The sequence below is a fragment of the Zalophus californianus genome, chromosome 5, assembly GCF_009762305.2.
Source record: "Zalophus californianus isolate mZalCal1 chromosome 5, mZalCal1.pri.v2, whole genome shotgun sequence".
Classification (NCBI taxonomy): domain Eukaryota; kingdom Metazoa; phylum Chordata; class Mammalia; order Carnivora; family Otariidae; genus Zalophus; species Zalophus californianus.
In genome coordinates, this window is record NC_045599.1 from 96,011,580 (window position 1) to 96,030,776 (window position 19,197).

The 19,197-nt window shown below is 47.6% G+C and overlaps 1 protein-coding gene across 2 annotated transcripts in view; it reads left to right on the forward strand.

Moving 5' to 3' along the window:
- SLIT3 (slit guidance ligand 3) overlaps window positions 1–19,197 on the forward strand; it is a 594,180-nt gene that overhangs the window by 465,091 nt on the left and 109,892 nt on the right. For both annotated transcript variants that reach the window (XM_027606988.2, XM_027606990.2), the window contains 2 exons: window positions 1,264–1,427; window positions 10,738–10,879. In XM_027606988.2, coding sequence (XP_027462789.1) covers window positions 1,264–1,427; window positions 10,738–10,879 — 306 coding nt within the window. The remainder of the gene's footprint in view (window positions 1–1,263; window positions 1,428–10,737; window positions 10,880–19,197) is intronic.

Consider the following 19,197-nt stretch of genomic DNA (forward strand, 5'->3'; position numbering starts at 1 on the left):
AGGAGCCCTTCAACACTCTCCCTTTCAGGCATGGAGGTAGCCCAAGCCACTGCTTCAGGCCCCCACTCCACATTAACCAACTTGACACCAAGTCCTTGAAAGTCCCAAGATACCGCTGACTGATTAGCATGTCCACGATTGGGCATTTGAAATTTGCATCAGAAACCCAAGTCTGTGATAAGCTGATGTGACTACAACTTATCAACCACCACTTCCAATGAGCTAGGGTTGTGGGGAATGTGGAAGCCCCTGATAAAGAAACCTTGGGGAAGAACCTGTAGAAGCCCCTAGATATCCTTAGGTTGCCCCCCGCCCCCCATTAATGGAAAGTATCCTTAGTTTGCCCCTCAATTAATGGAAAGTAAATTCTAGTCATTTAACCAGATGGGAGTCCTTTCAGAAGTAGAACATGCAGATCCCTCTAGCAACTCTTAATCACTCAGAGGCAAGAAACTGATCTGGAATCACAGCTACTGGAGGGGAAAGGCCGAAGAGTCCCGGAACTGGTTAGGGGTCTTTCCAGGGGCACCTGAACCAAAATAGTAAATACACCTGGTGGAATTTAACGTGGGAAGAAGAGAAGGGCTGTGGAGACATTGCCGTGAGCTCCAGGAGTCTGGAACGGGCAGCTCCTTATTTAAAGGGGGGTGGGTGGAGAAAAGATGCATCCTTCAAAAGGGAACCTTCCCCGCATGCCCTGCTCCCTGGGCTAGTGCATACAAGCTCCCCTGCATTCCCTATAGGGGTTCATTCACTGTAGGGAGGAAATGAAGGAGAAAGAGTGAAGGCAATGGCAGGTCTTGGCCACAGTGCCACTGTAGACTGAGGCATTGAGATTGAGGAGCTGTTTCAAGCCATCTGGAGCCCAAGTTTACTATAGTACTGAAATTTGCAACCAAGTCACCTCTTTGGAAGTTTGACTCACGTCCGAACCATCGCTTTAATGATGTCACTCTCCTCCTCCTACATGCTGAGGCTTTCTTGAGTGGGGAAAAAAAAAAGAGTGGCATTACTATTAAGAAATGGGGACTTGCTCAGAACGCCGGAGGCATCCGTCGAATGTGCCCTGCATGTGAAGATAACAGTCATTTGTGGTTTGGCAATAAAAGGGCTGAGGCTCCCGTGGTAACTCACGAATACAGAGGGAAATGCTTCCCTGGGCTCCTGAGGATTATCACGTTGGGCAAAGGGGCACAGAGGTTTGGCCTGCTCTGTTCGCTCCATGCTATGACAGCATCTTACCTCTGTCCCTCGCTCTCCCAGGCGCCTGCACTCCAACCACCTGTACTGTGACTGCCACCTGGCCTGGCTGTCAGATTGGCTACGACAGCGGCGGACTATTGGCCAGTTCACACTCTGCATGGCTCCTGTGCACCTGAGGGGCTTCAACGTGGCGGATGTGCAGAAGAAGGAGTACGTATGCCCAGGTGAGCCTGCCCGGCCCCTCTCTCGTCTGTACTGTGACTCACCCACCGCCGAACCCTCCCCGACATCACTCAGCCCAGAGCTGGGCATGGAATCTCCTACGTTCCCCAGCACTCCATAGTCACTTGGACTCTGGGGTGCCCCGAAGGGTTTCTGAGAAAGAAGCTCTTGTCATCTAGCAAAGGAAACTGCTCAAGGAAGTAATGAATCCCTTTCTGTTAAGCTTCATCATCCATTGATGCTAAGAAACTTAACGTGTGTTAAGTACATTGTTTAGCACTTCCTACACAAATGCCTATTGTCTAATTGCTCATAGAAGTTGAGAGACAAGTTAATGGAGGTGGTGGGGTCAGCCTGCTTGGCTGGAAACCCTCACTGTGCCCCTTAGCAGTGTGTGACTTTGGCAAGTTACCACATGTCTGCAAAATGGAAAAATCATAGTATATAACCCTAGGGATGGGTGGGAGGTTTAAATGAAATAATGCATAGAAAGCACTTAGCATAATACACAGCACTTGATAAGAGCTAATAAGTGGAGCTTAATTATTATAGTTTAGTGGGCCCACAAAATGTGCTGAGCAAACATAAGAGTTTGATCTGTGGGTAATTAAAGTGTAATAGAAGCACAGATTGTCCATGTAGTAACAGAAAACAGAACTGTGCACAGAACGGAAGGCAACGCAGACCTCCAGGGATGGGAGGTGGCTGAGGGACCCGAGAAGATTCTCCCAGAGGATGTGGTGGCTTTTAAACCCAGTCCTCAGTTCCAAGTGTGCTTATTTGTTTTTACTTTTCATTGACACCCTCTACTCCCACCAACTCCCTCTTTCTGGTGGCAAAGTAGAGCTAATCCCTGAATTTCCTCAAAAACAGAAAGTTTTCAGTTGTGGAGTTTCTCACAGAAGCATCCCTGATTTCCAAGAACCCAGTCCCAGAACAGGGGCCCAGTGGCCTCTCAAGGCTGATCTTAGGGGGTCGGCCTGCTGGAAGGAGGAAGGATAGGGAGCTCAGCCCTGGGGTGGGTGGGGAGGGATGCACGCCTCACATTTCTTGACCATTGCTGTTTTCAGAATTGAAGGCAGCCTGAGCCCCCACGTGTGCTGCAGGGCCCCAACCCAGCCATCAGGGCAAACCAGCCCCCTTCTGCTCTTAGGCAGCATTGGCAATATGGAAGATTTTTTTTTTTTTAATTCAACTTCATCTCACTCCCTGCCCCCTCTCTTGTCATGTTACTACTTCATCAAGTTATTTATTATCCAAAAACATTTTAACATGTCTCAGAGCAGTACCTTAATAATTTCATATAGACGCCCACTTAGAAATCACTTCCCGTCAAACACATATAATAAAACCGTTTATCACACAGGCACCCAACACACATATACTGACTATAATTACAGTAATTATTAGGCAAAGAGTACAATATCGGCATAAGTGCCAGTGAAAGAAATAATTATAGAGTGCAGGAGTCATCCAAGAGCTAGTGAGAAAAACTAATTAGAGAGAATGTTAAAACACATCATTATAGGTGGGTGCCAGGCTTAATGCTCTGCGCGAACACACATACCACTTCGTCAGGAAAGCACCTTCCCGTCAAAGGAGCAGCAACTTGCTTACCCAGTCCCAGTCAGGATCCAAACCCCAGGGAGTGAGGCTGACCCTCCTAGGTCTTGGACGTGCTCGTGCCCCAAATCTCCCTGCTTTGAAAAGGCTAGATCTAGCAGGCGGGTTATCAGTTAAACAGGAGAGGAGCATCCCTATCACCTCCCCTGTTTAAATCAATTAAGCCCAGGGCTTGCGGTGATCCCTCATGCTTTGTAATACGAAGCCAGGTGTTTTCTGAGGACATAGGAATCTGGCCCACAGACTCCGGACATGAATGTGCTATTAATCTGCGCCCACACACCAAGTAGTAGAAATTTAAGAGAGTGGCATATGGGAACCCCTCTGCAGAAGGGATTCTTTGATGCTGTCCAGGCTTTCATGGGTTAAAAACAGAACACTGCAGGGACTTGCCTTCTGCAAAAGTCTAAGTCAGATATAATGGTTGTCTGAATTGAATATCCCTGATGAAGGAAGCACCACCATCTTAGTGGGGTGCAGGAGGAGCACCCCCTCCAGAAGGTTCGACCTCTTTAATAACTGTTAAAGGCAGTTCGTGAGGCTGTGTTAAAGGGATGCCACAGGAAGCAGTGTGGAGCAAGACTCTGCGTGTGCACTCTCAGGAGGTCAACGAAGAGGGCTCTTTTAACGCACTGACCATTTCCCACCCCACCCCCCCAGCACCCTACCATGCAGGGTACAGGCTCCACCCATGGCAGAACCCACAAGGCATCTGCGTGAGGCAGTTTGGTATGAATCTGATCCCATTGGTTGTAAACTGCAAAACCATCAGTGTTCCTTGTTCAAGCTCTTCCGCCAGTAACTCACCAGAGGAGGACTTCCGTCGAGAAAGGCAGGAATAAGAACATATCTGTAAAGATAGAGGTCATCTGCTCAGGAGAAAAAAAGACATGGGGTATCAATTAAGCCGTCCCTGCGTGTAGCTTCATCACCAGTGGCCCCTGGCAGGGAAGCATCAGAAAACCTCCCTGGGCCCTTAAACCATATCAAAAAATTCACTAAACAAATGATTCCAGAGACAGGAAAGAGCTTTATCTCACTCAGCCTGGGAGGGCCCTGCCTGTTCAGGTCTCTGCTATCTCCCTGTGAATTAAATCCAGCCGACTGGAGCCAGGCCTCTTCTCCCCAGAAGCCCTGGCTGTGGGCGCCTGATCACTCCAGCTAACCCAGAAATTTGCTAGCGGCGTACTTTGACAAAGTTCATCTCCTCTGTCAACTTACCCTTTCAATCGAAGGTATTTATTTTCTTCCTCTAAGGAGACACCAGGGAATTTTTCGAAGGGTGGGAGACTATATTTTATTTTTTATTAACGTTTTTTTACGGTATACAACTGGAATGCTTGGTTTCCTTCAGCTACTGCTGTGAGGATTCCTCTGTGAACCTTTCTTGTTTTTAAGAGGAGGGTCAGGGCCCTCGGACTAGAAGAGTCTGTGGTCCCTGCCGCTTGTTGCCTGAACCGGACTGGGACTTAATTGAGCTCATGGTAACAGACCAGGGCAAAGGTTCTATTATGGCCGTTACTCGACTCATATGAGTTGCAAGTTTTGTTTCTTTTCCCCATCCTTACGTAAAGGGTTTATGTTGGGGTTTAAGCTCTAGGATTTACCTTCCATGCATCAATTTTCTGGTGCCTTAATCTGAAAAAGTTTCTATTAGTCAATAATTTGTAATTCAAGGGTATTATTTAAATATTTGACCTCTTGAGTCAATTATCTCTTTCCTTTAAACATCTTTGTATTCATTGGTTTGTCCACCTATTTCATACCTACCTGCCCATAGCCTTTTAGCGTGAGATACTCTTTCCTGAAGATCAATCTTGTCTTCTAGTATGAAGGGCTCATGTCAGACATTTTTCAGGTGCCCCAATGCCTAGAACAATAGTTGCTCCTAAAAGCCTCTCAAGAAACCCTTCCTCATTTATTATTAAAAATGAAATAGGCATATCTCCCTGGAAACAAGAAACTTTCCCCTTCTTGTTCTTTTTTTTTTTTTTAATTTGGGACTAGTTACTGAGTATAAAGATAATTAAGGTAAGCCATGACTAGCCGCCCATCTCCTTAGGAGGTTTTAATTAAAACACCATAATTGGACATTGCAAGAATGAGATTATTAGGTTTATTTAGCCATTCCTAAAATTATCATGCCTCTGGTATTTAAATCACGTTCATTTATATTCTCATCATAATTGCTCAAGCCCCATTGTCATGGCAGTCTGTTGTTGGCTTTTGAAAGGCCAGAGGCCAACAGGGATGCTTAATTTGAATGCTGGAATTAATTTATTTCCACATTCTCATAAGACCATTGGATTTTTCAATTCTGTGTACTCTGCTGGGTGGAAGTCCCTTTAAAGACGGAAAGAAATAAACACAGCTCTAACAAGAGTGTCCCCCCCATCTCCAGCGTAGCTTATACAGTCTGTGCCTTGGCCCCTGAGCCTCCTCAGATTCCCAGGCCCTGGTGGTTTTCAATGTCACAGCAATAAAGAGAGGCATTTGGGGTGTCTTTTTGGTAGAGGAGATGGTACAAAGAGCGCTGGACCAAATTTTAGAACTTTGTTGTTCACTAGCTCCGTGATCTTGAACCCTTTGCTTGACCTCCCTATTCTTCCCTTTCCTCATCGGTATAATGGAAATAATAATAATAATAGAACCTACATCACAGGGTTTTGTGAGAACCAAGTGAGATTATGCATGCAAAGCACTTGATGCAGTATTGGGCACATAGGAAATATTCCATAAGCGTTAGCTGCTGTTATGAGAATGACATCATTCTCAGTTTGGCCACCACTGTGTCCCTGGGCAAGTACTCTCCCTCCAAGGGATGGTTTTCTCACCATCTCCATGACCCTTTTTAGGTCTGAAGTTTGATGACCTTTGCCCCATTCATTTGGGCACACGAGTTAGGACTGTCCACTTTTGGCATGATGCCGAATAGAAGAAAAAAGTTGAGGAGGGAGCCGGGCAGGAGCCAGTCTCCCCAGTCATCCCTCCTCCTCCTCTCTCAGACTGGAGGGGGTGTGGTGCAGTCAGCAGAAAAAGAATGACGTGATCTCTGTGCCAGCCATCACAGGCACTTCCCCATGACAGGGCTAGCTGGGGACGCATTCCTGCCCTCGTGCTCATTGCGGGCCACTGCTCTGGCTGGAAATCAGCACCCTGATGCCCAGGGAGGATCAGGGAAGGGCCAGCACCTTGGTTGCCCCACGTTCTGCCCTGCCCTCCCTCAAGACATCAGGCCACAGTCCGAGGAGTCAGGAGAACCACAAGGTGGGACATCTCTGCTCCCTTGTGTGGCACAGAGGTGGCTCTGGTTCCAAATAGAAATTCTTGAGCTGAAGTAGTGATTCAAAAAGGGGAGACAGGCCCCGAGGGCAGACAAGTACTTGGCCCACATCCCCGTCTCCCTGTTTTGGATGATAACTTCCTTTCACCTCAGGGCAGCAACATTTTCGTCCCGCTGAAAGAGTTCCCAGGGCGGATAGCTTGGGCACCCATTTAAAAACAAAGAGCGAGTCCCCATGCACTCCAAGTTCATCACGACACCTCTCCGAACAGGGATTACAGGGGTTCTGTGTGCTAGTGAATCACTACACTCTGACTGAAGCTGCTTTCTTTGCCAAGAAGAGGAGGAGGTGGTAGCGGCAGGCAGGCTTGCTTGGGGACAGTGAACATTCATGGGCCCCATGGGCACATGTTCCTACAACAGGAGCACACACATGCCCGTAGGCAGACACAGGGCCCAGATCGTCTCCTCCCTTCAAAGATGGGTGGAGACTCTTTCCACCCCGATCAAAACACTCTGTTCCCATTCCTCCCTGCTTCTCAAGCTTGTACAGTACTCCTAGAATTTCCTGGGTAGAAAGGTGGGTGTTTCCTCCCTCTGTCCCCCTTGGAAATCCACTGTCACCTGCACCACCCCCATCACTCTCAATATACGTGGACAGGAAAGGCTGGGAGGGAGGGATTTGCTGACAGAGCTAAGCGGAGTGCCTAGGTCACCCTTACCTGTGCAGGTGAGCGAGGCTCAGAGAGAGCCCCAGGGGACTGGGTGGATGGCCTTTGCTGGCATTGAGCTGTTGGCAGAAAGACCTGAGCTTCAGGCATGAAAGTCCCATCCGCCCAGTAGCCACACCGTCCCTCCACACTATGGCTGATCCTATCAACCAGAGCCCAGGGCCCTCAGAACTCAGGGGGGCTCCCCTCAGGGCCCTTCTAGAAGGATTGCCCCTCCCCCCCATAGCTTGGTCACATTCAGCCCCCACTCTGCCAGGCTTCTAGAACAATTTCATTCATGTATTCATCCTTTCACTCACCCAAGATATATTTACTGTGTTCATGTTTTGTGTTTCAGCCCTATTTTCGGCACTGGGGATGTAACAGGACATAAGACAGAACAGGTCACTGCCCTTGTAGAATTTACATGCTAGTCACAGTCTGTCCAAAGACAAAAAGCCAAGGAGAGGGACTTCTGCCATCACAGCACTCACAGGCTCAAAGGGAAGTGGGCTCAGTCCATCGGGCATTGATCGGAGGGGAACGTTTCCAGGGAAAATGAACCCATCTTTCAACTGCATCTTAAACCTGAAGTGTTTTGTTTCAGCAAGAGGATAATACCCTCACCATGTGTGAATGCCTGGCTGGGGAGCCGCCAGCCCAGGATGCTGACAGAGGCTATAATTACCTTTGTTTCTCTCTGCGTAATTAAAGGTGTTGTTAGTGACCTGGTTACGGAATCTTTCTCAAAGGCTTTTTTTATCTAGATAACATCCCTTGAAATGTAGCACATGCTGCTTACAGACCGAGAGCCACCCTCTGAAAGACCCAGCTCAACCCCAGAGGGATTCAAGACTACAACCTGGGTCTGGTTTAAACTGATTTAATTTCAGCGTAGATGTCAAAAGGGGCATTTTGGGAAAAACTCCATTGCAGAACTTCTTACTGCCCACATGAGCCCTTGACTGTAATGTTTTTCTCCCCCACTTCCCTTTCTGGCACACCCCAACTGAGTAATATTTTGACAGATTTAAAGGACAGCAGTCGGATACCCTCTGTCTTAGTGGATGGAAATACAGGAGCAAGGCTTCAGCCTTCCATGTAGCCCCTGACATTGCCCAAACTCCAGGAAGATGCCCAGGGTGTGACAATTCGCCCTAACTTTGTTAGGTGCCCTTTGCCCCCGGATGTGAAGGGCCAGGCCTGGCATTTTTCTCTGGGGAGCATGATCTGCACTTCAAAAGCCCTGATATCTGAAGCCCTGCCACTCCCAGCCTCTCTTGCGTATCGGGGGCGGGGGTGGGGGGGTGGGGAGCTCTTCCCACAGTAGATCCTCTTGACCGCCTGCAGCAAGGTGGAGCGGAGGACAGACAGTTGGGTGTCTTACTCCTTCTGCCTCCCTTCCTCTGAAGACCAGGAGTCATGAACCTTTCCATCCAGAAAGGACTTCAGAAGTGATGCAGTCCAAACTCCTTATTCACTGAGATGGTAGCAAAATAGCTCAGAGGAGTATTAGTGGCAGAGCCAGACTCGTTAATAGTAGTGATAACAACAACTAACATTTCTAAGCTCTGACTTTGCGCCATGCATTCTTCTAAATACTTGGCATGCATTCACTTCCTTTGCCTTCACAACAAAACCATGCTATGAAATAAGTATTGTCATCGTCCCCCATTTCACAGATGGGGAAAACTGAGGCATGGGGCTATAAGGATGAAATAACAGAACCAGGATTCAAATTGAGGCAATGGGACTCCACAGCCGCAGGACTCTCATTCCTGATCTGCGGCTTTCATAGGCTGATTCGTAGGCTGGGATTGCCATTTCCTCAGAAATGGAAAACTTTCCCAGTTTGGAACAAAGTGGGTATCCCTTCTCTCAGAGAAGGTTCCAGTTGGGGACTTTGGTGTAAGTCATCATCTCTCTGGCATTTTTCATGGTCTCCATGAGATATGCTGGTGCAACACTGGAGAGTTTGAAGTCCTTGTGCCCTAGACAAGAATATTTTCTCAAATGTCCCAGCTAGGAGGATATTTTTAAATATTTGATGTGTGTGTGGGGGCGGGGCAGAGAGAGAGAGAGAGAGAGAGGAGGTGAGGCCAAGGGAAATAAGAATCTTTGATCACTGGGTTAGCACTTTCCAGCAAGGTAAATGTTCCAGATCAAGCCACTGGCATCCCTTTGAGCCTTTGCAGAAGGACCTACCCCAGGCACGGGGACTGTCGAGTGTGGAGAGGGAGACTTCCGCTTTGAGTCTCAGTGTCCAAACAGGCATTTGCTGCAGGCCCCCTCCTCATCTGATGCAACCACTGTAGCTGGACCCTCTCTGGCTTCCCAGACTCAGCTTCTCCAGTGAACAGAGGCCAAACCAAAATTGGTTTTTCCCTGCAGACATTTTTGTGTTTCATGTTTAATGTCTACCCAAGGGCTCCCATCCAGAATTCCCACGTCCGAGCAGCAAGCAGATCTGCAGAGTTGGTGTGAGCTTGGTCTTAGCCCGTGGCCCTCTGCTCTGGGGGTGGGGGTCTGGAAAGACATTGACATAATCCCTGCGAACTAGATCTAGCAGGCATGGGATAAGGTCCCGAGGAGGTTTTGGGCCACAATGTCCATATTTGGAAAACTCACAACAGGTTTGAGATTCTTACCTCACTTTGAAGAAGTCGTGATAGTATGAAGACTTTTATGTCTTGAAAACATTTGAATTTACTTCTTTTTTTTTTAAAGATTTTATTTATTTATTTGACAGAGAGAGACACAGCGAGAGAGGGAACACAAGCAGGGGGAGTGGGAGAGGGAGAAGCAGATTTCCCTCAGAGCAGGGAGCCCGATGCGGGACTCGATCCCAGGACCCGGGATCATGACCTGAGCCAAAGGCAGACACTTAACGACTGAGCCACTCAGGCGCCCCTTGAATTTACTTCTTGTGACCCTTTGAATTCTGAGTTAGTTTGCTAATATATGTATTTCTCTATGTTTGACTTTCTAAATAAGCTCCTTAGATGCCATTTACCTGGGTTTTTCACTACTTTGCTTTAAATTCACACCGGTTCTCACCTCAAAATTAAAAGCTGACTCCAAAATATGTGGTAACTTATTTGCCTTTTTTTCTAATGAAGTAGCTTTTATTTGCATGTTCTCTGGACGTACAAGCTATTTGAAAATGCCTTGGATGATGTCACTGCTCATGACACTTGGACAACATCAATGCCCCAAACAATGAAATTCTGACGCCTTTTTTCCTCCCACTTGGTTTTAGGAGTGAGTTCTAGCCTCTAGAGTAAAGAATGAAAATGTGTCTATACTCAGCATCCAATCCCCGGATAAAAGCCAAAAAACGTGGGTGTTCATTCAAACATTGGGCTGAGAATGTAGTCCCCGTGTACGCGTTGTGCATTCCAGTGGCATATTTTCACATGGGATTGACTCCACGAGGAGCCCTTTCTCTGAAAGACGAGGAGGATGGGATGACAGAGCAGGTGGAACAATCCAGAAACAGGTCAAGGTCAGAATTTCTCCTCTTGGCTCAATATTTAGCCAGTGGCAGCTGTGTCTCCCAGATGAGGGGACATGTCAGCTGGTGAAAATGTTTCAGGTAGCTTTCTAGGCGGTGATGCTGGGAAGTGGCAAAGGGGCACAGAAGGCCAGGTGACTCCTGACGCTGCCATGATTGACCGCTGTGTTCCTGCCCCACAGGCCCCCACTCCGAACCTCCATCCTGCAATGCCAACTCCCTCTCCTGCCCCTCGGCCTGCACTTGCAGCAATAACATCGTGGATTGTCGAGGGAAGGGCTTGACTGAGATCCCTGCCAACTTGCCAGAGGGCATCGTCGAAATGTAAGTGCCCCATCTGCCACCCTCTGTCCCTGGCTAGTTCACCTCTCTGTCTCAGCCCATCCCCCGGTGTGTTAGAGCTAACTATGAAAACACTCAGGAATCTCTTTGCCATCCTTCCAGGCTCTCCCAGGCGTGGTAGCTTCCAGAGCACAGTCAGCAAACTAGGCCCGGTGGTCCAAATCTGCCTACCACTTATTTCCGTAAATAAAGTTTTATTGGAACACACCCACACCTATTGTGTATGTATTGTCTATGGCTGTCCTCGTAAGGCGGGCTTGAGGAGTTGTGACTTACGGCCCACCAAGCCTGATACAGGTGCTCTCTGGCCCTTTACAGTGTTTGCCAGGCCCTTCCCTGGAGTCGCCCTGGGGTGATGTTCTAGCTCTACCATCTACTAGCTGTGTGACTTTGAGCAAAATAATTGCTCTCTTTCATCTCTAGTTCTCTCATCTATAACAATGTGATGATTATAGTATTGTCCATGGGTGACTGTGAAAACAGAATGAAATACTGCACGTCAGCCCTTGGCTGTATATAGTCCTTGGCACGTGGGTAAGTGCTCTGTGCAGCAGTGGTAGTGTGGGCAGGAAATACATGAGTGACAAACTCATTTCATAGCTGCCATTATCTGAGCGAGAGACTGAACTGTTCATCATTTCAAATCAGATTCTTGTCCTCTGGACTTGGTCTGTAGGTACACAGACAAGATTGTGCGTGTCCATGTGTGTGCACGGATGTTCAAAGTTCCACTAAAAGTCGGTTGACCGTATAGCTCAAACTTGTCTACTCTTCCCCCGCGCATTAGACAATGGCCAGTTTCTCATTCTGGATTGAGTAGGGGGTCAGTCAACACCGACCTCAAGATCACTCTTTAAATGACCACAAGTGTTTTCATGTTCTACCTTCCCTTTTAGGTGGCTTTATTAAAAACATGGTGAGATAGAACCCTCCTACTCCAAATATCATCAGATAAAATCCTCCAAATAAGACACACATTCCCCTAGGTTCTCTGTTGCTCTTCTCCCCACCTTCCTCCTCCTGTGCACGCCCTTCTATTCCGATAGATGGCCCATTAACTCTTTGAGCCATTCACACATCCACTCAACAAACGTCTGTTGTTAGCCCGCTATGTTCCAATCATAGTTCTGTGCTTGAGGAGCATCAGTGAATAAGAGAGATAAAATTTCTGCCTTTATGATGCTTGCATTCTAGTCGGGGGAGGGAGGAGGTAATAAACAATAAACAAAGCAAAACAAATTATATGATAGGATGGAAGGCAATGGCTTCTGTGGAGAAAAATAAAACAAGGAAAAGATTCAAAGTAACTAGGGGGGACAAAACATGTGGCTAATGTGGAGGAAGAGTGTTGCAGGTAGAGGGCACAGCACATGCAAAGGCCCAGAGGTGGGAGTCTGCCCGCTATACCAGAAGGCCAGGGTCGCTGGAGTGAAGTAACCTAAGGGAGAGTGTTAGAGGATGCGATCAGAGAGGCAATGAGGAGCCAGACCAGAGGGACATTTTAAAGACTCTTCTTTCATCCTGATTGAGATGAGAAGAAACATGATTTACCACAGTGGAGAGTCAGTTTCTTCTTTTTTCATTGGTTTTACCAGCTTTTCCTAATTCCCTTTAAAACTCCCTTCCCCTAGCCCTAGGAGACACAGCTCATGCCTGCACCTCTTCCTGTAGGCAGGAACGAGTCAGTAAAGCATCCTTTTGGCCTGACACCCACACCTTCTGTGGCCTTTGCTCAACCTTCAGTCTTCCTTTTGGCAAGAATCAACAATTAATTCCCTTCACATTTTGCTGTTTCCCTTCGCTCCTCATGGTGTATTGCTCTCGCTTCGGAGATCCCTTCCATGGAAGGAGCTCACTTAGACCCTGTGCCGCTCCTGCTCATCCCCTTCTCCTCTTCTCCGAATTCCTTTCGTTCCTGGCCTTACTCTTTTCCCCATTCCGTACTCTTTCCCCTTGTCTTTATCTTCCTCCCCTGATTCATTTCCCCCCTTCTCTCCCTCTCCCCACCCATGATCTCCCCACCTCACTTCCCAGCCCCATCTCTCTCTTCACCCAGTTAATGCTTTGCTCCTTGTCATAAAAGCTGCCCACCTTCCCTCTCCATCCATGCCAGGGTAGGACTCTGGCCCTCCCAAGTCAGATGTTCAAGACAGAATTCTTTCCCATATCCATCTCATTTCAGATTCCCAAATATCTTTGCTTTCTTTCTCTGCCTCACTTCGTTCCTTTCTCCCTCCATCTGCCAGGTTTATCTTCCCTCTTTGGCAGCCATAGATCTTTCCTCAAACCACAGCCTGATGAAAGAGGCCAGTCTAATAGTCAAGCTGTAACTTGCCCCCCGCCAACCCCTGATCCACCCTCCTCTGCTCCACATCTTTATACCTCCAACTGGGGCCTCACAGGCACACAGCTCAAGTGTCTGGGAGAGAGAAATTGCAGATGTCCACATCAGAGATGAGACCCATGCAGACCAAGCCATACCTGGACTGTTGGGCTCATACCTGGACATCAAGTTTTTAAAGGGATATTAACAGGGCGCCTGGGTGGCTCAGATGGTTAAGCGTCTGCCTTCCGCTCAGGTCATGATCCCAGGGTCCTGGGATTGAGCCCCACATCGGGCTCCTGGCTCAGCGAGGAGCCTGCTTCTCTCTCTCCCTGCTCATGCTTTCTCTCTCTCTCTCTCTCTCTCTCTGTATCTCTGAGTCTCAAATGAATAAATAAAATCTTAAAAAATAATAAAATAAAGGGATATTAACAGAGTAGTGATTTCTGAAAGGCTGTCGGATTACTGATATCTTTTTCCTGATGTGAGGTAAAGTGAGAAAAACAAGAACAATGTGATGTTTTTCTGTTGAGCAAAACTATTCAATTTAAAAGGCTCTCCTTTATTTTAATTTCAAATTTATTTTAAATTCCTGGGCTCCCTTATTCTGTTATTGTTGTTTTTAAAAATGCCCGCTATCTTATGAAATGATGGTTGCTGAAGGCAGAATATATATGCTTGTGTGTGCATGCACATGTATGTGATAAATGTATGTTTAATTACATGTGTAATGGTTATGTAATTATAAATGTATGTCTCTCTATAAACATGTATTATATAACACATGCACACAGGGCACCTAAATTGGCAAAATAAAAGGTCTGGAACCACCTAGCCTGTGAAATCTACAAGTCTGGGAATGACAAACCTAGCTGGAGTGCTTCTAAAAACAAACAGCCACAAACAGCAACCAGATTCTTAAGAGTGTAGACCTTGAATTCAGGGAGCTAGATCCACATACTAGCTCTGGCCCTGCCTTTTAGCTCTTGGTAAATAACTTTTCTGAGTCTTGTTTTCCTCAACCGAAACATGCGGAGGCCAGTGGTACCTTCTTAACAGGTCTTGCGAAAGCAGGTCTTGCGAAAGCAAAATGAATGTGTGCTGTCAAATGCTTAGCGTTGTGTCTGACACATAGGATAGACTCTGTCAGCCAGGACTGTTGATATTTTACCACCGCTAGTACTAGTGCTACTACTGCTGCTACTACCACTTCTTATTTAACTACTACCACTTCCACTTTTATTAGGCTCAGTGAGAAGGGTTGGACCATATCATAGGAGCTGGAGCTACCTGCATACACGAACCTTCCACAACGCTAGGTCAGGTTCTTGAGGGTTATGGATGAGAGAAGAGGTTCAAGAATCAGGCTAGCCCCTTGCATTAGGAATGGAGCCTGGCAGTAGCTCATCTTCATGCAAATGTATGCAGACATGGAAATAAGACTGCCCCTGCTTGCCGAGCACCCACGGCCCACCAGACAGATTGCTCAGGATTTCTCCTTCTGTGATGAAATGAAACTGAGACATTAAAGCAGATGAGACAAGATTCTATGGTTAGGAGGGGATGGGGAGAGGTGACATGTACGAGAGACCTTCGAGGAAGAAACCTGCTCATTCTTCAAGGTAACAAAGCCCTTGCCTGGGGACCCGTGTGTTGGCCCTGAAGTCTTGAAAACAGCTGAAACGCATCCTCGTAGCAGGGAGAGAAGACCAGCAGATGGGGGAGGTTGAAAGATGAGATAGAGAGTAGAGAGTTGAAACTGCAGTACTCACCCCAGGATGAATAGGAAGTGTCTGATTTATCATCCCACAGACATCTGTGACTTTTTACTGTCAGGAGTTCTGCCTTGTGTCCATGGCACCCATACATTGCAGATTTCCCCTCTCTCTTTAGGGATGCTTGGCACCCTATCAGGCTCTCCAGGCCCTGTGTGCAATCCTCAGCCGGTAGTGATTCTCTAACACCTCGGGAGGGGTTCTGCACTCCCCAACATTTGGGGGGAGGAAGGGCTATCTCTCATGCAAAGCAATCTGGCAAACTCTTTTAGAATTTTTTTGCAAAGCCAAATCAGCTCAGAGGACTGTGTGCTGGTCTCCCCGCATAGCAGAGCCAATTCCTCTAAAAATAGCTTTCTTCCAGAGAACCCACAGTGAGACAGCTCCCTGCAGATTTTCCTCGAAACTGAGCTCCCACCAACGGCACCGTTCTTGCTGCTCTCTGTCGTTTCTCTGAACCAGCTCCAGCCTCTACCAGGGATAGATTCTGGGAAGAGCCTGAGGCTCACACCTTCCTCTCTTCTGTGGTCTTCTGTCTTCCCTCCAGAGTCCTCAAGGCTCAAGAGGACCATCTGTAGCCAGAGCTTCATCTTAATCTCTGTCCCATCTTCCAGTTTGCTCTGTGCCCCCCCCCCCCACAAACACACACAGTGCCATCCAGTGCGTCTCATGCCCTCTGCCCTAGCAGCTCAATTTAGTTGATGGAGAAAGGCTGTGGATGGGCTTCCTGTCGAGTCATAAGTGAAAGCATCTGGGGGAAAGGTAGCCATCATTTCACCTCAATCCCATTGTTTGGGGTGAGGAGATAAATAGTGGCTTATCTGCTTAACAAAAGCACATATTCTCCCATGACACTGGTCACCAGGGGATTTTAAAAAGAGAGAATGGGAAAGGAAAAGAAAAAGCACACAACAGAACAAAAGGGCTGGAGGGTTCTGGAAGCCATCACCATCCAGGATTCTTCAATGTTCTGAGAGCACCAGGTTTCTGAGGGACTGTCACATGGAAGGAGGGGAGATGGGGTGGGCCGGGGCCGTGGAATAAAAGGGAAGCCGATGCAGCGCAGAGTAATTAAGAACCGAGCCTTGAGATAAGTAGTCCAGGGTTGAATTCCGAGTTTTGCCTCTTACCTAGGGCACCTTTCTTAACATCTCCTGCTTCAGTCCGCTCCCCCCTTTGCAAAATGGGGCTCATCAGACCTACTAGAGATTTTCTATGAAGATTAAGTAGCACAATTGTGCAGAAAATTAGCACAATGTTTGGAAGACACTGAATGGAACCTAAAAAGAAAAACCTATGCACGGGGTCACATGTGCAACATGATAGAATGGTTTAGTCTCAAGTTCCCATACTATTTTTCTTTTACTTTTTTCCTGAGATGATTAAAAAAAAAAAAAATTCTCTGGGAGAGGCATCTGGGCACATGCATATAATCAGAAGAGCGAATCTGGCTCCGTGCCTGCTCCTCTGTTTTCTGTTGGCAAATGCCAGGTATTGTGCAGAGCAGGTTACAAATGACTCGTGTCACCTATGCCTGCAGCCCTCATCTCTGTTGTTATTATACTAATAATAATACTTGCTTTGTAGGATTGTTGAAGGAATAAAAGCCAACGGGCAAGGAGCCCAGTGTCTAACATATAAACGGCCCTCAGTAAATGGTAGATGTTTGTCCTTCTTGCCACCTCAGCCATCACTGCCACCAACACTCGAACCCAGCTCCAGAACCGCTCTATCAGGTGACTCATAGCCATGCCCTTGCGCTGCCGTGCCCCTGCCAGTCTCTCTAGCATCATGTTGACTTATGCACTGCTAGAAATATATTGTGTTCAGTCGCATGTTTGCAAATGACAGATCATTAAGGAAGCACCGAGAAACTAGGGCAAATCAATACAGAGCGCAAATGGCTGAAATCCCCATCAGATGTTCCCATTGTGTTTACTGGTGCCGGAAGATGTTCAGATGTTTGATTTGTATGTTTGTTTTTATGCTAGTTCTATTAAATCAGTTTGCAGCCTGAAGAATGTTTGCCAGACAAAGACCCGTGTGCCATTTAAGAGAGACCTAAAACAGCTGTTGGCTTCAGACACCTCTCTAAATGTGACAGTTTTTGCTGATGCTACTGCTTCTTCTCATCCTTCACACCAAATTTTTGTCACTGGGAATATGGATCTTTGCATGCTTGTTTCAGGCTGTATGAAACCCACCGGGGACTATCTGCTGCAGAGAAACTCCGCGTGTGCACACGCGCTGTGGGCTTAATCCCTTGACGATGGGGCCGTTTCCCTGAGGATGAGCTGGCAATGACTAAAAATGGAGATGCCTCCGCTCCAAATGGGATTTGGCAAAGCTCGGTGACAGAGAGTTCAGATTTTTGAATGGGACGAACTTGAGTTTCATCCCAGCTGTGGCTCTTCCTGGCTATGTGAATCTGGACAAGTGACTTAGCATCTCTGAGCCTCCATTTTCTCACGTTTCAAGTGGGGATGGTAATAATGAATAGGATTTGCCTCAGAGAGGTGTAAATATTAAGATAAACCAGGTAAAACTCTTAGCCTAATGCCCGACTTACAAGCACCTGATAGCTATTAGCTCTTACTATTGTCATTATCCCTACCCTCACCTTTACTTTGCATTTGAAGAACACTGACTATTCACAACTACACCCCCCAGATAAACTCTGATGCCCCTTGGGGCAAGGTTAACCCACATCGTGGCACTTGCCATGACCTTGGCACTCCGTAAGGGGTCCGGTGTCCAGCCAGGACCCACAGCAGCATAAGCAGCAGAGAGGCTGCAGAGACAAATACCATCCCTAGAGTGTGCAAGTCTGATGAGTACAGGATGCACAGAGCCGTCCCTGCAGAGATTGGAGTTCTTTGTTCAAAACCACACCTTTGCACTCTATTTGCATATTTATATACATTCGCATCTCTACTGCGTCTCCCTCAACTCCTTCAGCCTTTTTACAAAATACCGACTTCTGCAGAGGCTGCCTGGGGTCTTAACCTCCCGAACCTTTCTGTGACTTTGGGGAAGTCACTTTAGTCTCTAGGCCTCACTTTCTCTGTTTTCAGAAAGAGAGGCAGTATGTCCAATGGGTACAAACAGATATCAGTTCTGCCACTTACTTGCTCTGTCACTCTGGAGAGGCTATTTGGCCCCTCTAGGTTTTATTTTCAGCATCCACAAAATGAGGCCAACACAGTTTGCTTCATAAATGTAATGATTAAAAGAGATAACAGACATAAATCAACTTGGCCTCATAAGTGATAGCTCTTCCTGTTTGTTATGTGAGCCATAGAATTTGGTTCTGTGATGGACCATCTTGGGCTGTTGCTGTCCCCAGATTATTAAACTCCTTGGGGACAGGTACCATGTATTGCTCATTGGTTCATTCCTCCCTTGGCTCTTACACCCGTCACTACAGCAGAGGTTAATTGATTATGAATTGCACACACAGCCGGCTGACCTCCCACGCAGTGCTGACCTGACTTGCATGGGCTCTTGGCCTGCAGCTGGGAGCGGTGGATCCTCTTGCAAAAACTGAGGGCGTTGCCATCGTTACCGACAGTGGCTCTCCCCAGAGGCATCATCCAGCCACAATCCCTTGCCAAAGTGTCAGGTGAATCACAGGATTCCTGGAGAGCATTTTCCACCTGACTGGCAGCCCCAGAGACCCATAGGGCCGCTGCCTTGGCTGAGAAATCCCTACTGAACTCTGCTCAGCTGGAAAACAAGAATGTCCTTGGAACATCTCAGTCAAGGCAGCCTGCCCCGAGTCCGCTGCCTCCGTGGGTGGCTGGATCCAGTAGCTCACAGACTCTGAGACCTGGTGGCTTGCTCTTGTGCCTTCCCATGAGCCAGCCCGGCCCGCAGCCAGCCAGCCCGTGCCCGTGTGCCCACAGAGCATGCTCCCCACCCCCTCCAGCAGCCCACAAAGGCTTTCTTAATAGACCGTGGCAGTCGGTCTCCTTTGTAGACTCTCCATCCAGCCTCCAAGAATGATCTGTCCTAATGCTCTCTCTCTCTTCCCACCCGCCCTTCCTCTTTTTCTCCACCCACCCCCCACCCTCCCTTTGGCCTGGAGAGTGATTTGTCTGTGTTATGGGTAGGCCTGACAAACCATTCCACATTAGCAGCTGAGATGTTGTTTGAAATGGGAAAATTGCTGGCAAACTGCTCCATTAGCGGTTCCAGTAACA